This window comes from Osmerus eperlanus, chromosome 3 (assembly GCF_963692335.1).
Source record: "Osmerus eperlanus chromosome 3, fOsmEpe2.1, whole genome shotgun sequence".
Lineage (NCBI taxonomy): Eukaryota > Metazoa > Chordata > Actinopteri > Osmeriformes > Osmeridae > Osmerus > Osmerus eperlanus.
This window is the reverse complement of record NC_085020.1, coordinates 5183829-5200267: the sequence shown is the minus strand read 5'-3', so window position 1 is coordinate 5200267 and position 16439 is coordinate 5183829. Positions and strand designations below refer to the sequence as shown.

At 41.3% G+C, this 16439-nt stretch overlaps 1 protein-coding gene across 1 annotated transcript in view; it reads left to right on the top strand.

Moving 5' to 3' along the window:
• The window catches only part of si:ch211-39i22.1 (uncharacterized), a 75358-nt gene extending 60782 nt beyond the window's left edge, over positions 1–14576 (top strand). The window contains exons 8-14 of the mRNA XM_062456739.1: positions 4765–4965; positions 5112–5216; positions 5398–5448; positions 5575–5619; positions 6038–6100; positions 6265–7678; positions 12822–14576. Of these exons, the coding sequence (XP_062312723.1) occupies positions 4765–4965; positions 5112–5216; positions 5398–5448; positions 5575–5619; positions 6038–6100; positions 6265–7678; positions 12822–14292 (3350 nt within the window). The 3' untranslated portion in view covers positions 14293–14576. The remainder of the gene's footprint in view (positions 1–4764; positions 4966–5111; positions 5217–5397; positions 5449–5574; positions 5620–6037; positions 6101–6264; positions 7679–12821) is intronic.
• The last annotated feature ends 1863 nt before the right edge of the window (positions 14577–16439 follow it).

Here is a 16439-nt window from a genome sequence, read left to right as displayed (position 1 = left end):
CAATTCACAAATAGTCAGATGGCCACCTCAACCTAAAGACAAAATACACAATTTTTATTGGAGATGCAGGTGCTTTTTAGACTCTGCATTTGTTTTAAGACTGAGACAGTTCACATGGAACACATTACGGTCGAGTAGGCTGTACCATCTAATCCACTATTTTCATACTACATTGAACAATACAATACAGTCTCACGCATTCGCCGTGAAACTCATGCATATCAACAGAGCCCATTTCTCACGTTCTCACGCGACACCTTGGCTTGTATTTCTCATGATGAGAATTAAGGAATAACTTCCCGGTATAATTAGGCTAATGGACGTGCCGAGGGGCTATCATACGAAGGCACGTTTTTGATCAAACTTGAGCGCCCCCTATAGTAATTCAAGGTAAAGATCAGTAAATTACATAAAACACACATAGGCCTAATTATATGGAGGACTAAAAGTGCCACAATGAATTAAATAAATACACCATTAAATAAATAAATACACCATTAAATAATTACTTAAACGTGTCATTAATTAATTAAAATAGACATTAAACACATAAATGTGTTCTTAAATGTGTCATGAATTAATTAAAATACCAATGCATTTAATGTAAAATACATATATAATTATTTCACTATTTAAGTATTTCATGCTACATTTCATGCTACATTTCATGCTACATTTCATGCTACATTTCATGCTACATTTCACAACGAGTTGTGTTGCAGTGCTTCATTCATTGTGTTATCTGTCAAACTCGCCCATCAAAGTCAGTGGGTGGGGCTAGCGCGAATCTAGTCTGATCCATTGCGTTGGTCTGAAGTAGAGTGCCTGGATAGAGACGATGGAGGATCTTCATGAACTTTCTAGGGAGTTGGTGAGAGACATTTTAGACTTAGCTGACGATGTGGAAGCAGGACCTGCTGACCCAGAGCATGTAGCGAGTAAAGCAGAGGAACTTCTTAAAGTTATTGGGTGTGCTCACGCCTTCGGCGAGCACAACCATTGTTCTCACATATATATTGTTTATTTTCGCCCCCCTAAGGATCAGTCAATATTTGGACTACATAGACAACGCCTGTGTCAAAATGATGTCTTGGTCTCGATTGCGTTGCTTGTATTTTTATTTACGTTCCGTTGCACGGTTTAGGAGGTTACAACGTTTTTGTGGCAAAAAGTTCCTTTAGTCAACGAAGGGTAATCAGTGCTAGCTACGTCACCACGTCAGCACACGTTAGCAACGACGCATGGATTGATGTGCAGTTGCACAGCGAGTATCGTATCGTGCCGTGGTGTACTACTACTAGCAGCTTACATGTACATTTAAGCAAATCAAGACTTGCATGTACAGTAAGTAATGTCACATTAAAGAATGTATTTAAACTCAAGCTTGTGTGGTGCGTCGCTGGCTTCAGTGCCACAGCCTAAACTTTATGTCAAAAGACACATTCTCATTTCCGGCGCTTAAAAACAATCCCCTCCCTCAGTCAAGTTTGGCTAGCCTTCTTTTGAATTAGCCATTTCTCCCTAAATAGATGTAAAGCTTATTTACGTTTTTGGGGGCATATTTTCACTTAGCAGATGGTACTGTTTGAATCGCGATTCCATCGGAAATACTGCCGGTGACAACGTTGTTACAGTAGCTTGTTACAAAGGGGGTTCTTGAGTAGGCTAAATGCTTGAAAATATCACTAGATGGGAAAAACTTAAGGGGACGGACCCACCTGCAAGCGAGCACACCCTACAATTTCCCCAGAAATTGTACCTTCTCTAGTTGGAGTTATTTCCGCACTTTGCAATGCTACGGCTAATATTAATCGAGGGGAAGACTCGGTCCTGCTAGCCCCCATGTTGAGACAGCGTGCGAGGTGCAGGACCAAATGTCTAAAACTTGCCCGGAGCTGCTGAGAGAAGCAGCGAATTTGATGGAGGAAGATGCTGATGCACCCTGGTACCAGAGTCTAAATTTGCAGTCACTGTGGTCACTATCTTGGTCGGAAAGTTTGGAAATAACTCCAAACTTCAAGAAGTTCCTCTGCTTTACTCGCTACATGTTCTGGGTCAGCAGGTCCTGCTTCACGTCGTCAGCTAAGTCTAAAATATCTCTCACCAACTCCCTAGAAAGTTCATGAAGATCCTCCATCGTCTCTATCCAGGCAGTCTACTTCAGACCAACGCAATGGATCAGACTAGATTCGCGCTAGCCCCACCCACTGACTTTGATGGGCGAGTTTGACAGATAACACAATTAATGAAGCACTGCAACACAACTCGTTGTGAAATGTAGCATGAAATGTAGCATGAAATGTAGCATGAAATACTTAAATAGTGAAATAATTATATATGTATTTTACATTAAATGAATTGGTATTTTAATTAATTCATGACACATTTAAGAACACATTTCTGTATTTAATGTCTATTTTAATTAATTCATGACACATTTAAGTAATTATTTAATGGTGTATTTATTTATTTAATGGTGTATTTATTTAATTCATTGTGGCACTTTTAGTCCTCCATATAATTATGCATCGTGTAAAGTAATTTATTTTTGTACATGCGTGGCAGACTCTAGCCTGGCCTACTTAAAAAAATGTTGTTCTAAAGGTTTATGAAAGTAAAAGCTTTCGCATAGGCTATTCCTTGAACTTCAATCAACTTAGCTTGCACCATTCTTTGTCAGTAATTTTCTTTATTAAAGTGCACACATTAAGCTCACACACAAGCTATAGCATATTGGTTCCACAGGGGTAAATCAACCCACCCACGCTTTGTAGGCTAAAGTGTGTTTAATAATAATGTAACTTCATTTTCCCAGTTCAAACTGTAGCCTATATCCTGTTCACATAAAGAGCACAAATAAAGAAATACAAATCAGATTGATTGTTGTTATTTGAATTACATTTTATTAGGCTATAGGCTTTTATTATGCGACTTTTGAAGGCAGGCTATCATAACCCTAAGAAATGTGCATATGAATTGACAGGGGAATAGAGCAGAGTTCACGTTTCATTGATGTAACATTGCCTAAAGTAGGCTACAGTTGAGACGCAGTGACCCAAACACGTTTTGATTCAGGAAATGCCTGTAGCCTATTCAAAATCTTGAAATAACAATGGAGTTGTTTGCCTTGCGTATTTCATAATGTTCTTCAGTATCAGGTAGCTATCAAACTACACAAGTCGCGGAATAATTAACTATACTCAAATTAGCCAACTTCACAAGGGTCCTTTAAGAAGAGGTGGATTCACCTGTAACTCAAATCAACCAGCCTACCTGTAAACGCAATAGGCTATAGGCTACATATCGAAATATTGAATCGTTGCTTTTTCAGATGTAATTTATAGTTATTTCCCCCACAACCCTTCAATGTAAATGTATAGGTTATCCTGAGAAATAGTAAACTTGATTGTCGTGGATTAATAAAAAAACTTTTTCTCGAAGAGACGTAAACGAAACCAGTTTCACTTCGTCCTCCAATGGCTATCCAAAGTGTTATTTTATTTATTGGAGTTTACTTTGGTGAGTAACTTAAAAGTGTTTTGCAATAAGTTGTTTATAACATCATCCATCGTGTAGTTAGTTTAGGTCCTACATTTAATTAAGCTAATGTAAACTGGACCTGACAGGTAGACTAGCTAGCCCGTACAATCAATCACAATTATCTGAAACTTTTCTTATTTTCTTATTTTCCTCCCGATCTTTCAACAAATCAACCACAGATTGGTCTGGCTAACCTAGTTTTAGTCTGCGTGGAACAGTCAGTCGAAAAAGTAATGATATCATTACTTTTTCGACTGACTGTCATTACTTTTTCGACTGACTGTTCCACGCAGCAGAAGCTCGCTACAGTATTTTGCAAACGTACAAAGTTCGAAATACTACTCCGTTGATCTTCCACACAACATTCTAGGCCTGTTGAAATATGTATATTGTAGGCTAGTCCATGACACTGTTGCCGCTATAATACCGTCAATCTCAGAGAAACAAACAACAATGCAATGTGTTTTGTTTGGAAGGCCTATATATTGACCTGACAGGTATGATTTCAGTGTTTGTGAAGGCGGCAGACGCTGAGCATGGAAAACTCGGAGGGAAGATCACTTTGGTCCCCACTGTCACGGGACAAATGAACGAGATCTTGTGGAAACATAAGGGTAATAAAGTGGTGGAATTCGATGGCAGCCAGAATAAGGAGTTTGGCCCTTATGTGGGTAGGACCGTCCTAGACTTCGTCACCGGAGAGCTCATAATCAGTGACCTCACTGCCGAAGACAGTGGACATTATGAGTTAGAAGCACACATCAACAACCTGCTGAAGTACTCATACCATCAAGTGGAGGTCATCGGTAAGTTTGTGTGGAAATTGTGTTATACTTTACTCATGCATAGGCTATATGCTATGCAGGCTATATGCAGGCTATATTACTCATGCATAAGCCATATTATTGCCATTGGTCTGAAAACATTGTACATTTTTGTAAAGCCTGCACACCAAGGGGGGGGGGAAAAATCCTTAAGGATGGAAATTAAATAGCCCAGATTAATAACCACAATGAATCTACGCACCTCTAAATTCTATACTATTGAATAGAATAGCCTACCATATTTAAGTGTGAAGAAGTTGTGGTAAAGTCTGCTTTTTGAAGGTGATTTGATGCCGTTTATGGTGTTTCTTCATAGCTGAAGTGGCACAACCCACCATTATTTGTATGGTTGTGGTCAACGATACCAAGACGACTGCTTCCATGGCAACACTGCAGTGCAATGCAGACCCTCAAGACCAACAGTCCCCAATGACATACAGCTGGGCGGGGTTGGAGGGCACATTGCTTAGCTCTTCATCCATTGGTCAAAAGTTGTCCATCGCTGTTAAGGACAGACATGACGAAGCAGTCATCCAGTGTTCAGTTAGCAACCTTGTGAGTAAGAAGCAGGCCCAATTCCAAGTGAAGAACTGCTTCACAGGTAACACATCATTCTTAACCTTACATTTGTTGTTTGTCTACTTTGCTACTTTGTACATTTGACAACGCTATATAATTGCACATCAGTGAGTGTCAGTCGATTGTAAGTAAGCAACTGTACTATTGTTTTGGTGTATCTTTATTTAGACGAAAGCTCATCTACAGTACTGGCTGTCTGTCTTGCCCTGTTGTGCCTGGTCATTTTGCTGATCGTGGCTGTTGGCTTGTGGTTTTATAAGAGACACAAGAAAGGTAAGACCCTTCTCATTGAACAGAGGGCCATCACATGGTTGAAGATGGGGGGGGGGGGGGGGGGGAGTAAAATGGTTCATAGATCAGTTGTCTAAAAGACAGATGCTTCATTCACATATGGTCACTTCCTTACTGTACGTCTTTGTTTTTCCTCCAACTCCATTTTTGTTTACTGACATAGCAAAACCTGCTCGCAACAAGAAAGATGATGTGGAGGATCCTCTGATGCAAGGTAAGGTTATGTTTTTACAAAGCTGCTATCATATTTTGTATAACGCTAGAAGATACCATAATGAGATGAGATTGTCATCAGACTTGCAGAGTTTGTGATTTGCAGAAATTTGTTTTATTTTAACAGAGGTTCCAGAGCATGACAAGACCCCACATGACTCCCCACCAAAAGGTTATATTAATTTTCCTTAATGTTGCAAGTACAGAGGACATTGAGTAAAGTCACCACTATTGAAACTCAATCCTTATATTTCCCAGGCTAACCTAGTTTTAGTCAAGATTTCTTCTTTTTTTATCAGACGTCTCATTGCTTTTTCGAGTGACCGTTCCACGCAGCAGCCTCGCTATTTTGCAAACGTACAAAATTCGAAATACTGCTCTGTAGATCTTCCACACAACATGCTAGACCTGTTGAAATATGTATCTTTATTTGTACAGTCCATGACACTGTTACCACTGTTACCGCTAGAATACCGTCAATTGTCAGATCTGAGAGAAACAAACAACAATGCAATGTGTTTTGTTAGTTTTTGGTATAGACTATTGAATTGAAGTCACCACTATTGAAACTCAATCCTTATATTTCACAGGACAAGTGAAGGAGAAGAGAGAACTATTTGAGAGTCTGGCAAGGCAGCACAGTCCAAAAAAAGGTCTTTATTTGCTACTTTGGGCTTATTTGATTTAAATCAAATGAGCGTTACGTACGTTCGTTCGTTCATATGGTGCCCATCATATTTTATGATCCTTTTTATTGGGAATTAGCTTCCTTAGTGGTATGTAACACACATCCTCTCATTCTATGTTTCTCTGTTAGGGAGACTGGATGAACAGAACGGGAATAAGAAGCAGGAGAACATCGAAAGAACTGAAGATAACTCTCACAGAGCCACACTCCCCAGCACTCAAGCACTACCTCAGCAAGCTCAAAGTGAAGAGAGGTCTAATCCACCCACACCCTCCCAAGCCAGCATGATCCAGTCAGACCAGAACATATTACAACACAGACCTGAACAAGAGACAGTACCAGATCAGGACCCAGAGTCTGTGAGGGTCAGTCTCCCTGACCTGGCCAAGCCTAACCCAGACTCAATACCAGAAGGACCAACATGTCTCACAAAGCAGGACACGGGCGCAGGAGAAACCGGACATCAGGAACAACAAAACACAAACATATCGGAACAAACTGGGTTGCTAGCAAACCCGAACAATCCCATACAGGTTGGGTCAGAACCAGAGGCTCCCAAAAATCAGCTTGACACAAATACAGAAGCCAAATCTGAGGTTTCAGCTGAGGGTCATCACGTTGAAATCTCTGAGAGCTGTTCAACCTCTCCTGGGAGGAATAAAGATGGGTTAAAGGAGGCGGAAAAAGGGATCGAGACAAGGAATGGGGAAACAGAGCGAAAGACAAATGATGGAGGAATTGACGAAGATGCCATGGACCAAAATGGAGAGGAAGCAATCAGAAAGACAGAGCAAGAGAGAGAACACTGTGTTTCAGAGAGTTCTCCAGCTTCTATGTTGAGCCCCAAAAAGGATCAGATAAATGGAAGCACACCAGACACTGTAGCTGTCTCCAAGCATGCAGAACCGAGTCAGGTCCAATCAGAACCAAATCAGTCAGAGCACGCCGGAGATCTATCTCAGCAGGCTGAGGATTCAGCTCAGAGTCAAACAAAGCCCACAGATACAAGCACCCCGAAACTGACAAGTGACACACAACCTCCAGCTCTGACTCCTACAAAACCCTCAGCAGAATGCAACAGGTCTGATCCACCCTCACCCTCCCAAGTCAGCATGATCCAGTCAGACCAGAAAATATTACAAACCAGACCCAAACAAGAGACAGTACCAGATCAGGACCCAGCAGTGTCTGTGGTCAGTCTCCCTGACCAGAAGAGTGAAGTGGCCGCACATGAATCAATAACAAAGGAACCCACAGACCAGGCCATACCAGACCCAGGACCAGAAGGACCGACATGTCCCACAAAGCAGGACACGGGCGCAGGAGAAACCGGACATCAGAAACAACCCGACACAAACATATCGGAACAAACTGGGTTGCTAGCAAACCCGAACAATCCCACACAGGTTGGGTCAGAAGCAGAGGCTCTCAAAAATCAGCTTGACACAAATAAAGAAGGCAAACCTGAGAGCTGTTCAACCTCTCCTGGGGGGGAGGAAGGGGATGAAGATGAGTTAGAGACAAGGGATGGGGAAACAGAGCGTTCTCCAGCTTCTACGTTGAGCTCCAAAGAGGATCAGATAAATGGAAGCACACCAGACACTGCAACTGTCTCCAAGCATGCAGAACCGGGTCAGGTCCAACCAGAACCGGATGACTCAAAAGCTGTAGGAGATGTGGACAACAGATGTCAACAGAAGCCAAACTCCCAGAGTTGTTCCATCTCTCCTGGGGGAGTAGTAGGGAGTGAAGAAGGATCAAAGGAGGCAGAGGAAGAAATGGAGGCAGGGGATGTGGAAAAAGAGAAACCAGAAGGGGGGGTGGATCATTCTATGGGGATCAGTAGAAGCATGGAGACGGAGGATGAAGAAAATAAGACATCAGCTGTAGAAGTGGGGAATACGGAGCAACAGTCCATGAAAGAGGAAAAGACGGGCACAGATGAGAGTGCAGAGCAACATCCAGACCCCGGAGAGAAGGCCGATGTTTCAAGCCAGAGTGATACAGTAGAAACGGCAGAAGTGGAGAAAAATGCGAATAACGAGCAAGATGACAAAAAAGACGGGGGTGGCATAAAGGTAGACAGTCAGATGGACGGAGCAGGTTCAGATGAGCAGGCAGATGATAACTCTGATGCGAAAGCTAAGGGGACAGAACAGGGTGAGACAAATCGAAAGCTAGAAGACTAGAAGGATACAGACGAGTTGCTAGGTAGCAAACACTGAACGGGACATGAAGGCAGGCAGTCAGAGAGGGTATTCAATTCTGGGAAGCAGAGCGGAGAGGCAGGGATAGCAGGGATTTTTTTAAACAAGTATACTGCTTTAAAAATATAATATACCATTTTATAAATGTAGAAGTGATCAACGTGTTAATCCTTAATTATGTAAAAAGAGGAAACAGTTATGCTGACCTTTTTATGTTGTATAATTCTTTTAAAATACAGTAAGGGCTAAAATACAGTACTTGGCTATTCCTTGAACTTCAATCAACTTAGCTTGCACCATTCTTTGTCAGTAATTTTCTTTATTAAAGTGCACACATTAAGCTCACACACAAGCTATAGCATATTGGTTCCACAGGGGTAAATCAACCCACCCACGCTTTGTAGGCTAAAGTGTGTTTAATAATAATGTAACTTCATTTTCCCAGTTCAAACTGTAGCCTATATCCTGTTCACATAAAGAGCACAAATAAAGAAATACAAATCAGATTGATTGTTGTTATTTGAATTACATTTTATTAGGCTATAGGCTTTTATTATGCGACTTTTGAAGGCAGGCTATCATAACCCTAAGAAATGTGCATATGAATTGACAGGGGAATAGAGCAGAGTTCACGTTTCATTGATGCAACATTGCCTAAAGTAGGCTACAGTTGAGACGCAGTGACCCAAACACGTTTTGATTCAGGAAATGCCTGTAGCCTATTCAAAATCTTGAAATAACAATGGAGTTGTTTGCCTTGCGTATTTCATAATGTTCTTCAGTATCAGGTAGCTATCAAACTACACAAGTCGCGGAATAATTAACTATACTCAAATTAGCCAACTTCACAAGGGTCCTTTAAGAAGAGGTGGATTCACCTGTAACTCAAATCAACCAGCCTACCTGTAAACGCAATAGGCTATAGGCTACATATCGAAATATTGAATCGTTGCTTTTTCAGATGTAATTTATAGTTATTTCCCCCACAACCCTTCAATGTAAATGTATAGGTTATCCTGAGAAATAGTAAACTTGATTGTCGTGGATTAAGAAAAAAACTTTTTCTCGAAGAGACGTAAACGAAACCAGTTTCACTTCGTCCTCCAATGGCTATCCAAAGTGTTATTTTATTTATTGGAGTTTACTTTGGTGAGTAACTTAAAAGTGTTTTGCAATAAGTTGTTTATAACATCATCCATCGTGTAGTTAGTTTAGGTCCTACATTTAATTAAGCTAATGTAAACTGGACCTGACAGGTAGACTAGCTAGCCCGTACAATCAATCACAATTATCTGAAACTTTTCTTATTTTCTTATTTTCCTCCCGATCTTTCAACAAATCAACCACAGATTGGTCTGGCTAATCTAGTTTTAGTCTGCGTGGAACAGTCAGTCGAAAAAGTAATGATATCATTACTTTTTCGACTGACTGTCATTACTTTTTCGACTGACTGTTCCACGCAGCAGAAGCTCGCTATTTTGCAAACGTACAAAGTTCGAAATACTACTCCGTTGATCTTCCACACAACATTCTAGGCCTGTTGAAATATGTATATTGTAGGCTAGTCCATGACACTGTTGCCGCTATAATACCGTCAATCTCAGAGAAACAAACAACAATGCAATGTGTTTTGTTTGGAAGGCCTATATATTGACCTGACAGGTATGATTTCAGTGTTTGTGAAGGCGGCAGACGCTGAGCATGGAAAACTCGGAGGGAAGATCACTTTGGTCCCCACTGTCACGGGACAAATGAACGAGATCTTGTGGAAACATAAGGGTAATAAAGTGGTGGAATTCGATGGCAGCCAGAACAAGGAGTTTGGCCCTTATGTGGGTAGGACCGTCCTAGACTTCGTCACCGGAGAGCTCATAATCAGTGACCTCACTGCCGAAGACAGTGGACATTATGAGTTAGAAGCACACATCAACAACCTGCTGAAGTACTCATACCATCAAGTGGAGGTCATCGGTAAATTTGTGTGGAAATTGTGTTATACTTTACTCATGCATAGGCTATATGCTATGCAGGCTATATGCAGGCTATATTACTCATGCATAAGCCATATTATTGCCATTGGTCTGAAAACATTGTACATTTTTGTAAAGCCTGCACACCAAGGGGGGGGGGAAAAAATCCTCAAGGATGGAAATTAAATAGCCCAGATTAATAACCACAATGAATCTACGCACCTCTAAATTCTATACTATTGAATAGAATAGCCTACCATATTTAAGTGTGAAGAAGTTGTGGTAAAGTCTGCTTTTTGAAGGTGATTTGATGCCGTTTATGGTGTTTCTTCATAGCTGAAGTGGCACAACCCACCATTATTTGTATGGTTGTGGTCAACGATACCAAGACGACTGCTTCCATGGCAACACTGCAGTGCAATGCAGACCCTCAAGACCAACAGTCCCCAATGACATACAGCTGGGCGGGGTTGGAGGGCACATTGCTTAGCTCTTCATCCATTGGTCAAAAGTTGTCCATCGCTGTTAAGGACAGACATGACGAAGCAGTCATCCAGTGTTCAGTTAGCAACCTTGTGAGTAAGAAGCAGGCCCAATTCCAAGTGAAGAACTGCTTCACAGGTAACACATCATTCTTAACCTTACATTTGTTGTTTGTCTACTTTGCTACTTTGTACATTTGACAACGCTATATAATTGCACATCAGTGAGTGTCAGTCGATTGTAAGTAAGCAACTGTACTATTGTTTTGGTGTATCTTTATTTAGACGAAAGCTCATCTACAGTACTGGCTGTCTGTCTTGCCCTGTTGTGCCTGGTCATTTTGCTGATCGTGGCTGTTGGCTTGTGGTTTTATAAGAGACACAAGAAAGGTAAGACCCTTCTCATTGAACAGAGGGCCATCACATGGTTGAAGATGGGGGGGGGGGGGGGGGAGTAAAATGGTTCATAGATCAGTTGTCTAAAAGACAGATGCTTCATTCACATATGGTCACTTCCTTACTGTACGTCTTTGTTTTTCCTCCAACTCCATTTTTGTTTACTGACTCATAGCAAAACCTGCTCGCAACAAGAAAGATGATGTGGAGGATCCTCTGATGCAAGGTAAGGTTATGTTTTTACAAAGCTGCTATCATATTTTGTATAACGCTAGAAGATACCATAATGAGATGAGATTGTCATCAGACTTGCAGAGTTTGTGATTTGCAGAAATTTGTTTTATTTTAACAGAGGTTCCAGAGCATGACAAGACCCCACATGACTCCCCACCAAAAGGTTATATTAATTTTCCTTAATGTTGCAAGTACAGAGGACATTGAGTAAAGTCACCACTATTGAAACTCAATCCTTATATTTCCCAGGCTAACCTAGTTTTAGTCAAGATTTCTTCTTTTTTTATCAGACGTCTCATTGCTTTTTCGAGTGACCGTTCCACGCAGCAGCCTCGCTATTTTGCAAACGTACAAAATTCGAAATACTGCTCTGTAGATCTTCCACACAACATGCTAGACCTGTTGAAATATGTATCTTTATTTGTACAGTCCATGACACTGTTACCACTGTTACCGCTAGAATACCGTCAATTGTCAGATCTGAGAGAAACAAACAACAATGCAATGTGTTTTGTTAGTTTTTGGTATAGACTATTGAATTGAAGTCACCACTATTGAAACTCAATCCTTATATTTCACAGGACAAGTGAAGGAGAAGAGAGAACTATTTGAGAGTCTGGCAAGGCAGCACAGTCCAAAAAAAGGTCTTTATTTGCTACTTTGGGCTTATTTGATTTAAATCAAATGAGCGTTACGTACGTTCGTTCGTTCATATGGTGCCCATCATATTTTATGATCCTTTTTATTGGGAATTAGCTTCCTTAGTGGTATGTAACACACATCCTCTCATTCTATGTTTCTCTGTTAGGGAGACTGGATGAACAGAACGGGAATAAGAAGCAGGAGAACATCGAAAGAACTGAAGATAACTCTCACAGAGCCACACTCCCCAGCACTCAAGCACTACCTCAGCAAGCTCAAAGTGAAGAGAGGTCTAATCCACCCACACCCTCCCAAGCCAGCATGATCCAGTCAGACCAGAACATATTACAACACAGACCTGAACAAGAGACAGTACCAGATCAGGACCCAGAGTCTGTGAGGGTCAGTCTCCCTGACCTGGCCAAGCCTAACCCAGACTCAATACCAGAAGGACCAACATGTCTCACAAAGCAGGACACGGGCGCAGGAGAAACCGGACATCAGGAACAACAAAACACAAACATATCGGAACAAACTGGGTTGCTAGCAAACCCGAACAATCCCATACAGGTTGGGTCAGAACCAGAGGCTCCCAAAAATCAGCTTGACACAAATACAGAAGACAAATCTGAGGTTTCAGCTGAGGGTCATCACGTTGAAATCTCTGAGAGCTGTTCAACCTCTCCTGGGAGGAATAAAGATGGGTTAAAGGAGGCGGAAAAAGGGATCGAGACAAGGAATGGGGAAACAGAGCGAAAGACAAATGATGGAGGAATTGACGAAGATGCCATGGACCAAAATGGAGAGGAAGCAATCAGAAAGACAGAGCAAGAGAGAGAACACTGTGTTTCAGAGAGTTCTCCAGCTTCTATGTTGAGCCCCAAAAAGGATCAGATAAATGGAAGCACACCAGACACTGTAGCTGTCTCCAAGCATGCAGAACCGAGTCAGGTCCAATCAGAACCAAATCAGTCAGAGCACGCCGGAGATCTATCTCAGCAGGCTGAGGATTCAGCTCAGAGTCAAACAAAGCCCACAGATACAAGCACCCCGAAACTGACAAGTGACACACAACCTCCAGCTCTGACTCCTACAAAACCCTCAGCAGAATGCAACAGGTCTGATCCACCCTCACCCTCCCAAGTCAGCATGATCCAGTCAGACCAGAAAATATTACAAACCAGACCCAAACAAGAGACAGTACCAGATCAGGACCCAGCAGTGTCTGTGGTCAGTCTCCCTGACCAGAAGAGTGAAGTGGCCGCACATGAATCAATAACAAAGGAACCCACAGGCCAGGCCATACCAGACCCAGGACCAGAAGGACCGACATGTCCCACAAAGCAGGACACGGGCGCAGGAGAAACCGGACATCAGAAACAACCCGACACAAACATATCGGAACAAACTGGGTTGCTAGCAAACCCGAACAATCCCACACAGGTTGGGTCAGAAGCAGAGGCTCTCAAAAATCAGCTTGACACAAATAAAGAAGGCAAACCTGAGAGCTGTTCAACCTCTCCTGGGGGGGAGGAAGGGGATGAAGATGAGTTAGAGACAAGGGATGGGGAAACAGAGCGTTCTCCAGCTTCTACGTTGAGCTCCAAAGAGGATCAGATAAATGGAAGCACACCAGACACTGCAACTGTCTCCAAGCATGCAGAACCGGGTCAGGTCCAACCAGAACCGGATGACTCAAAAGCTGTAGGAGATGTGGACAACAGATGTCAACAGAAGCCAAACTCCCAGAGTTGTTCCATCTCTCCTGGGGGAGTAGTAGGGAGTGAAGAAGGATCAAAGGAGGCAGAGGAAGAAATGGAGGCAGGGGATGTGGAAAAAGAGAAACCAGAAGGGGGGGTGGATCATTCTATGGGGATCAGTAGAAGCATGGAGACGGAGGATGAAGAAAATAAGACATCAGCTGTAGAAGTGGGGAATACGGAGCAACAGTCCATGAAAGAGGAAAAGACGGGCACAGATGAGAGTGCAGAGCAACATCCAGACCCCGGAGAGAAGGCCGATGTTTCAAGCCAGAGTGATACAGTAGAAACGGCAGAAGTGGAGAAAAATGCGAATAACGAGCAAGATGACAAAAAAGACGGGGGTGGCATAAAGGTAGACAGTCAGATGGACGGAGCAGGTTCAGATGAGCAGGCAGATGATAACTCTGATGCGAAAGCTAAGGGGACAGAACAGGGTGAGACAAATCGAAAGCTAGAAGACTAGAAGGATACAGACGAGTTGCTAGGTAGCAAACACTGAACGGGACATGAAGGCAGGCAGTCAGAGAGGGTATTCAATTCTGGGAAGCAGAGCGGAGAGGCAGGGATAGCAGGGATTTTTTTAAACAAGTATACTGCTTTAAAAATATAATATACCATTTTATAAATGTAGAAGTGATCAACGTGTTAATCCTTAATTATGTAAAAAGAGGAAACAGTTATGCTGACCTTTTTATGTTGTATAATTCTTTTAAAATATAAAATAGCAAGAAACGGGTAGGAATGAGAGACTTTTTCCTTTTGGAGTCATTCTTTCAAATGCACACACAGCAGGAATTCTAGATAAAGACCAGATGGTCAAATCATATCTTGAATGTCATAAACTTGGGTATGTGGGTGTTGAATAAGAGGTCTTAGAGGGAGAATACAGGTGGAGGTTGAATTTCTTAAGCCAGTTTACCTGTCTACTTTTATAATTTTACTAGGCGCTTTACTAGGCTGACGATCTCACTATATTAAATATGATAAACTGGTATGATGAGATGCATTTAAAACCAAAACATACTTAAGTCAGTGCTTGGGAAAGGTGTTGAGAAAATGTATTTAAAAGGACTGACATGCCCCACCCAGCCAGACACTGGCACACAGTTGAACTTTACCACACCCAGGGAAACCTCTCTTTCCTTAACCCTCGTGCTGCCTTCGGGTCACATGACCCAAAGGTTCATAACGAACCATCGTTGTGTTTACCCAATTTTACCCAATACAAAAACAAATAAAAATAATTTTCTTTTAACCATTCCAATGTGGGGGGTCTGAGACAGCCCGACAGTTAAAAGAAAATGCTTCACTTTGTTTTTGTATGAGGTAAATTTGTCGCAATACGACGGTGGGTCACAATGACTGATGGGTCAGAATGACCCGAAGATAACACAAGGGTTAAACACTTAATCCATTATAACTTTATCCATTAATAATCCATTATTAAATGAGAACATATGACCATCTAGTATATGTGTAAAAATATAATTTGAAACTTTGAAATCGGTTTGGTTTTCATTTGAAATAACATTTGTATATATTAGTAAGACAGATGGATGATGCTTACAATGATGATGATCTTGTTGATATTGACAGTTACATATTTAGAGAAAGTGGTTCAATAACACTATTAAGTGGTGGCAAAGAAAAATCATAAACTGGAGCAGTAAATTATGATTGCAATACTGCTTTATTGCCAGTAAGAGTCAGTGTTCCAAAGCTTTTCTTTTGACCCCGAGACTGGTGATATGATATTGTAGTGGAACTAGCAGTGTTTAGCTGGACAATTATTTTCCTTTTGACACAACATATTAATAGTATATTTGGATGATTTTCATTAAATAGGTTACCTTTCTGTATCTTTAATTATATATATTTCCTTTGGTGAGTATTTTAAATTGTGCAAAGATAATTTTGCTGTGGAATATTTACTATATAGGGCGATTATATAACTAACATGAAATTAGAAAAAAAACAGCTGATGACAGATTCGGATGAACTAAGAAACAGCGAAACACAGCTGGGTAACGACCTTACAGAGAGGAAGCACCCATCAGAACCTACCAGACCCAGAAATACTCCAAAACAGAACCACCAGTCAGATGTCAGATTACTCATGTGGTGAGATAGACACAGATGTTGAATGTGTCGATTGAAATGTTTAGACAAGGTATGTGTAATGAAGTAATGAGTTTTAAGTAGTGATATAATGAGTTCAATGCAATACCACTGTATTGCCACTAGGGGATAGTGTTCCATTGCTTTTCTTTTCATCAGACAACTGATCGACTATCAAGAGCTCTCTGGATTTAGCAGTAATCTGCAAACAAAGTATTTCCCTTAGTGACAAAAACTATAACCTCTTCATGATGAACCAATTCCTACTCTGACTGACTGTACTGATGTATCTGTATGTTTGCCCTATGGATGACATAGGTAAAGTAAAAAGAAAATACAGTAACATAATTCAGTCCTGTGAATTCTGCTCAGTGGCTGATAAAAATAATGCAAAATTACTTTTATTCTGTAATATGTGACTACTGTAAACTTCCAAAGGGAATAGACCTTGCCTATTATAGTCAGGCCTGATTAGTTTAACCTTAGAGTCAA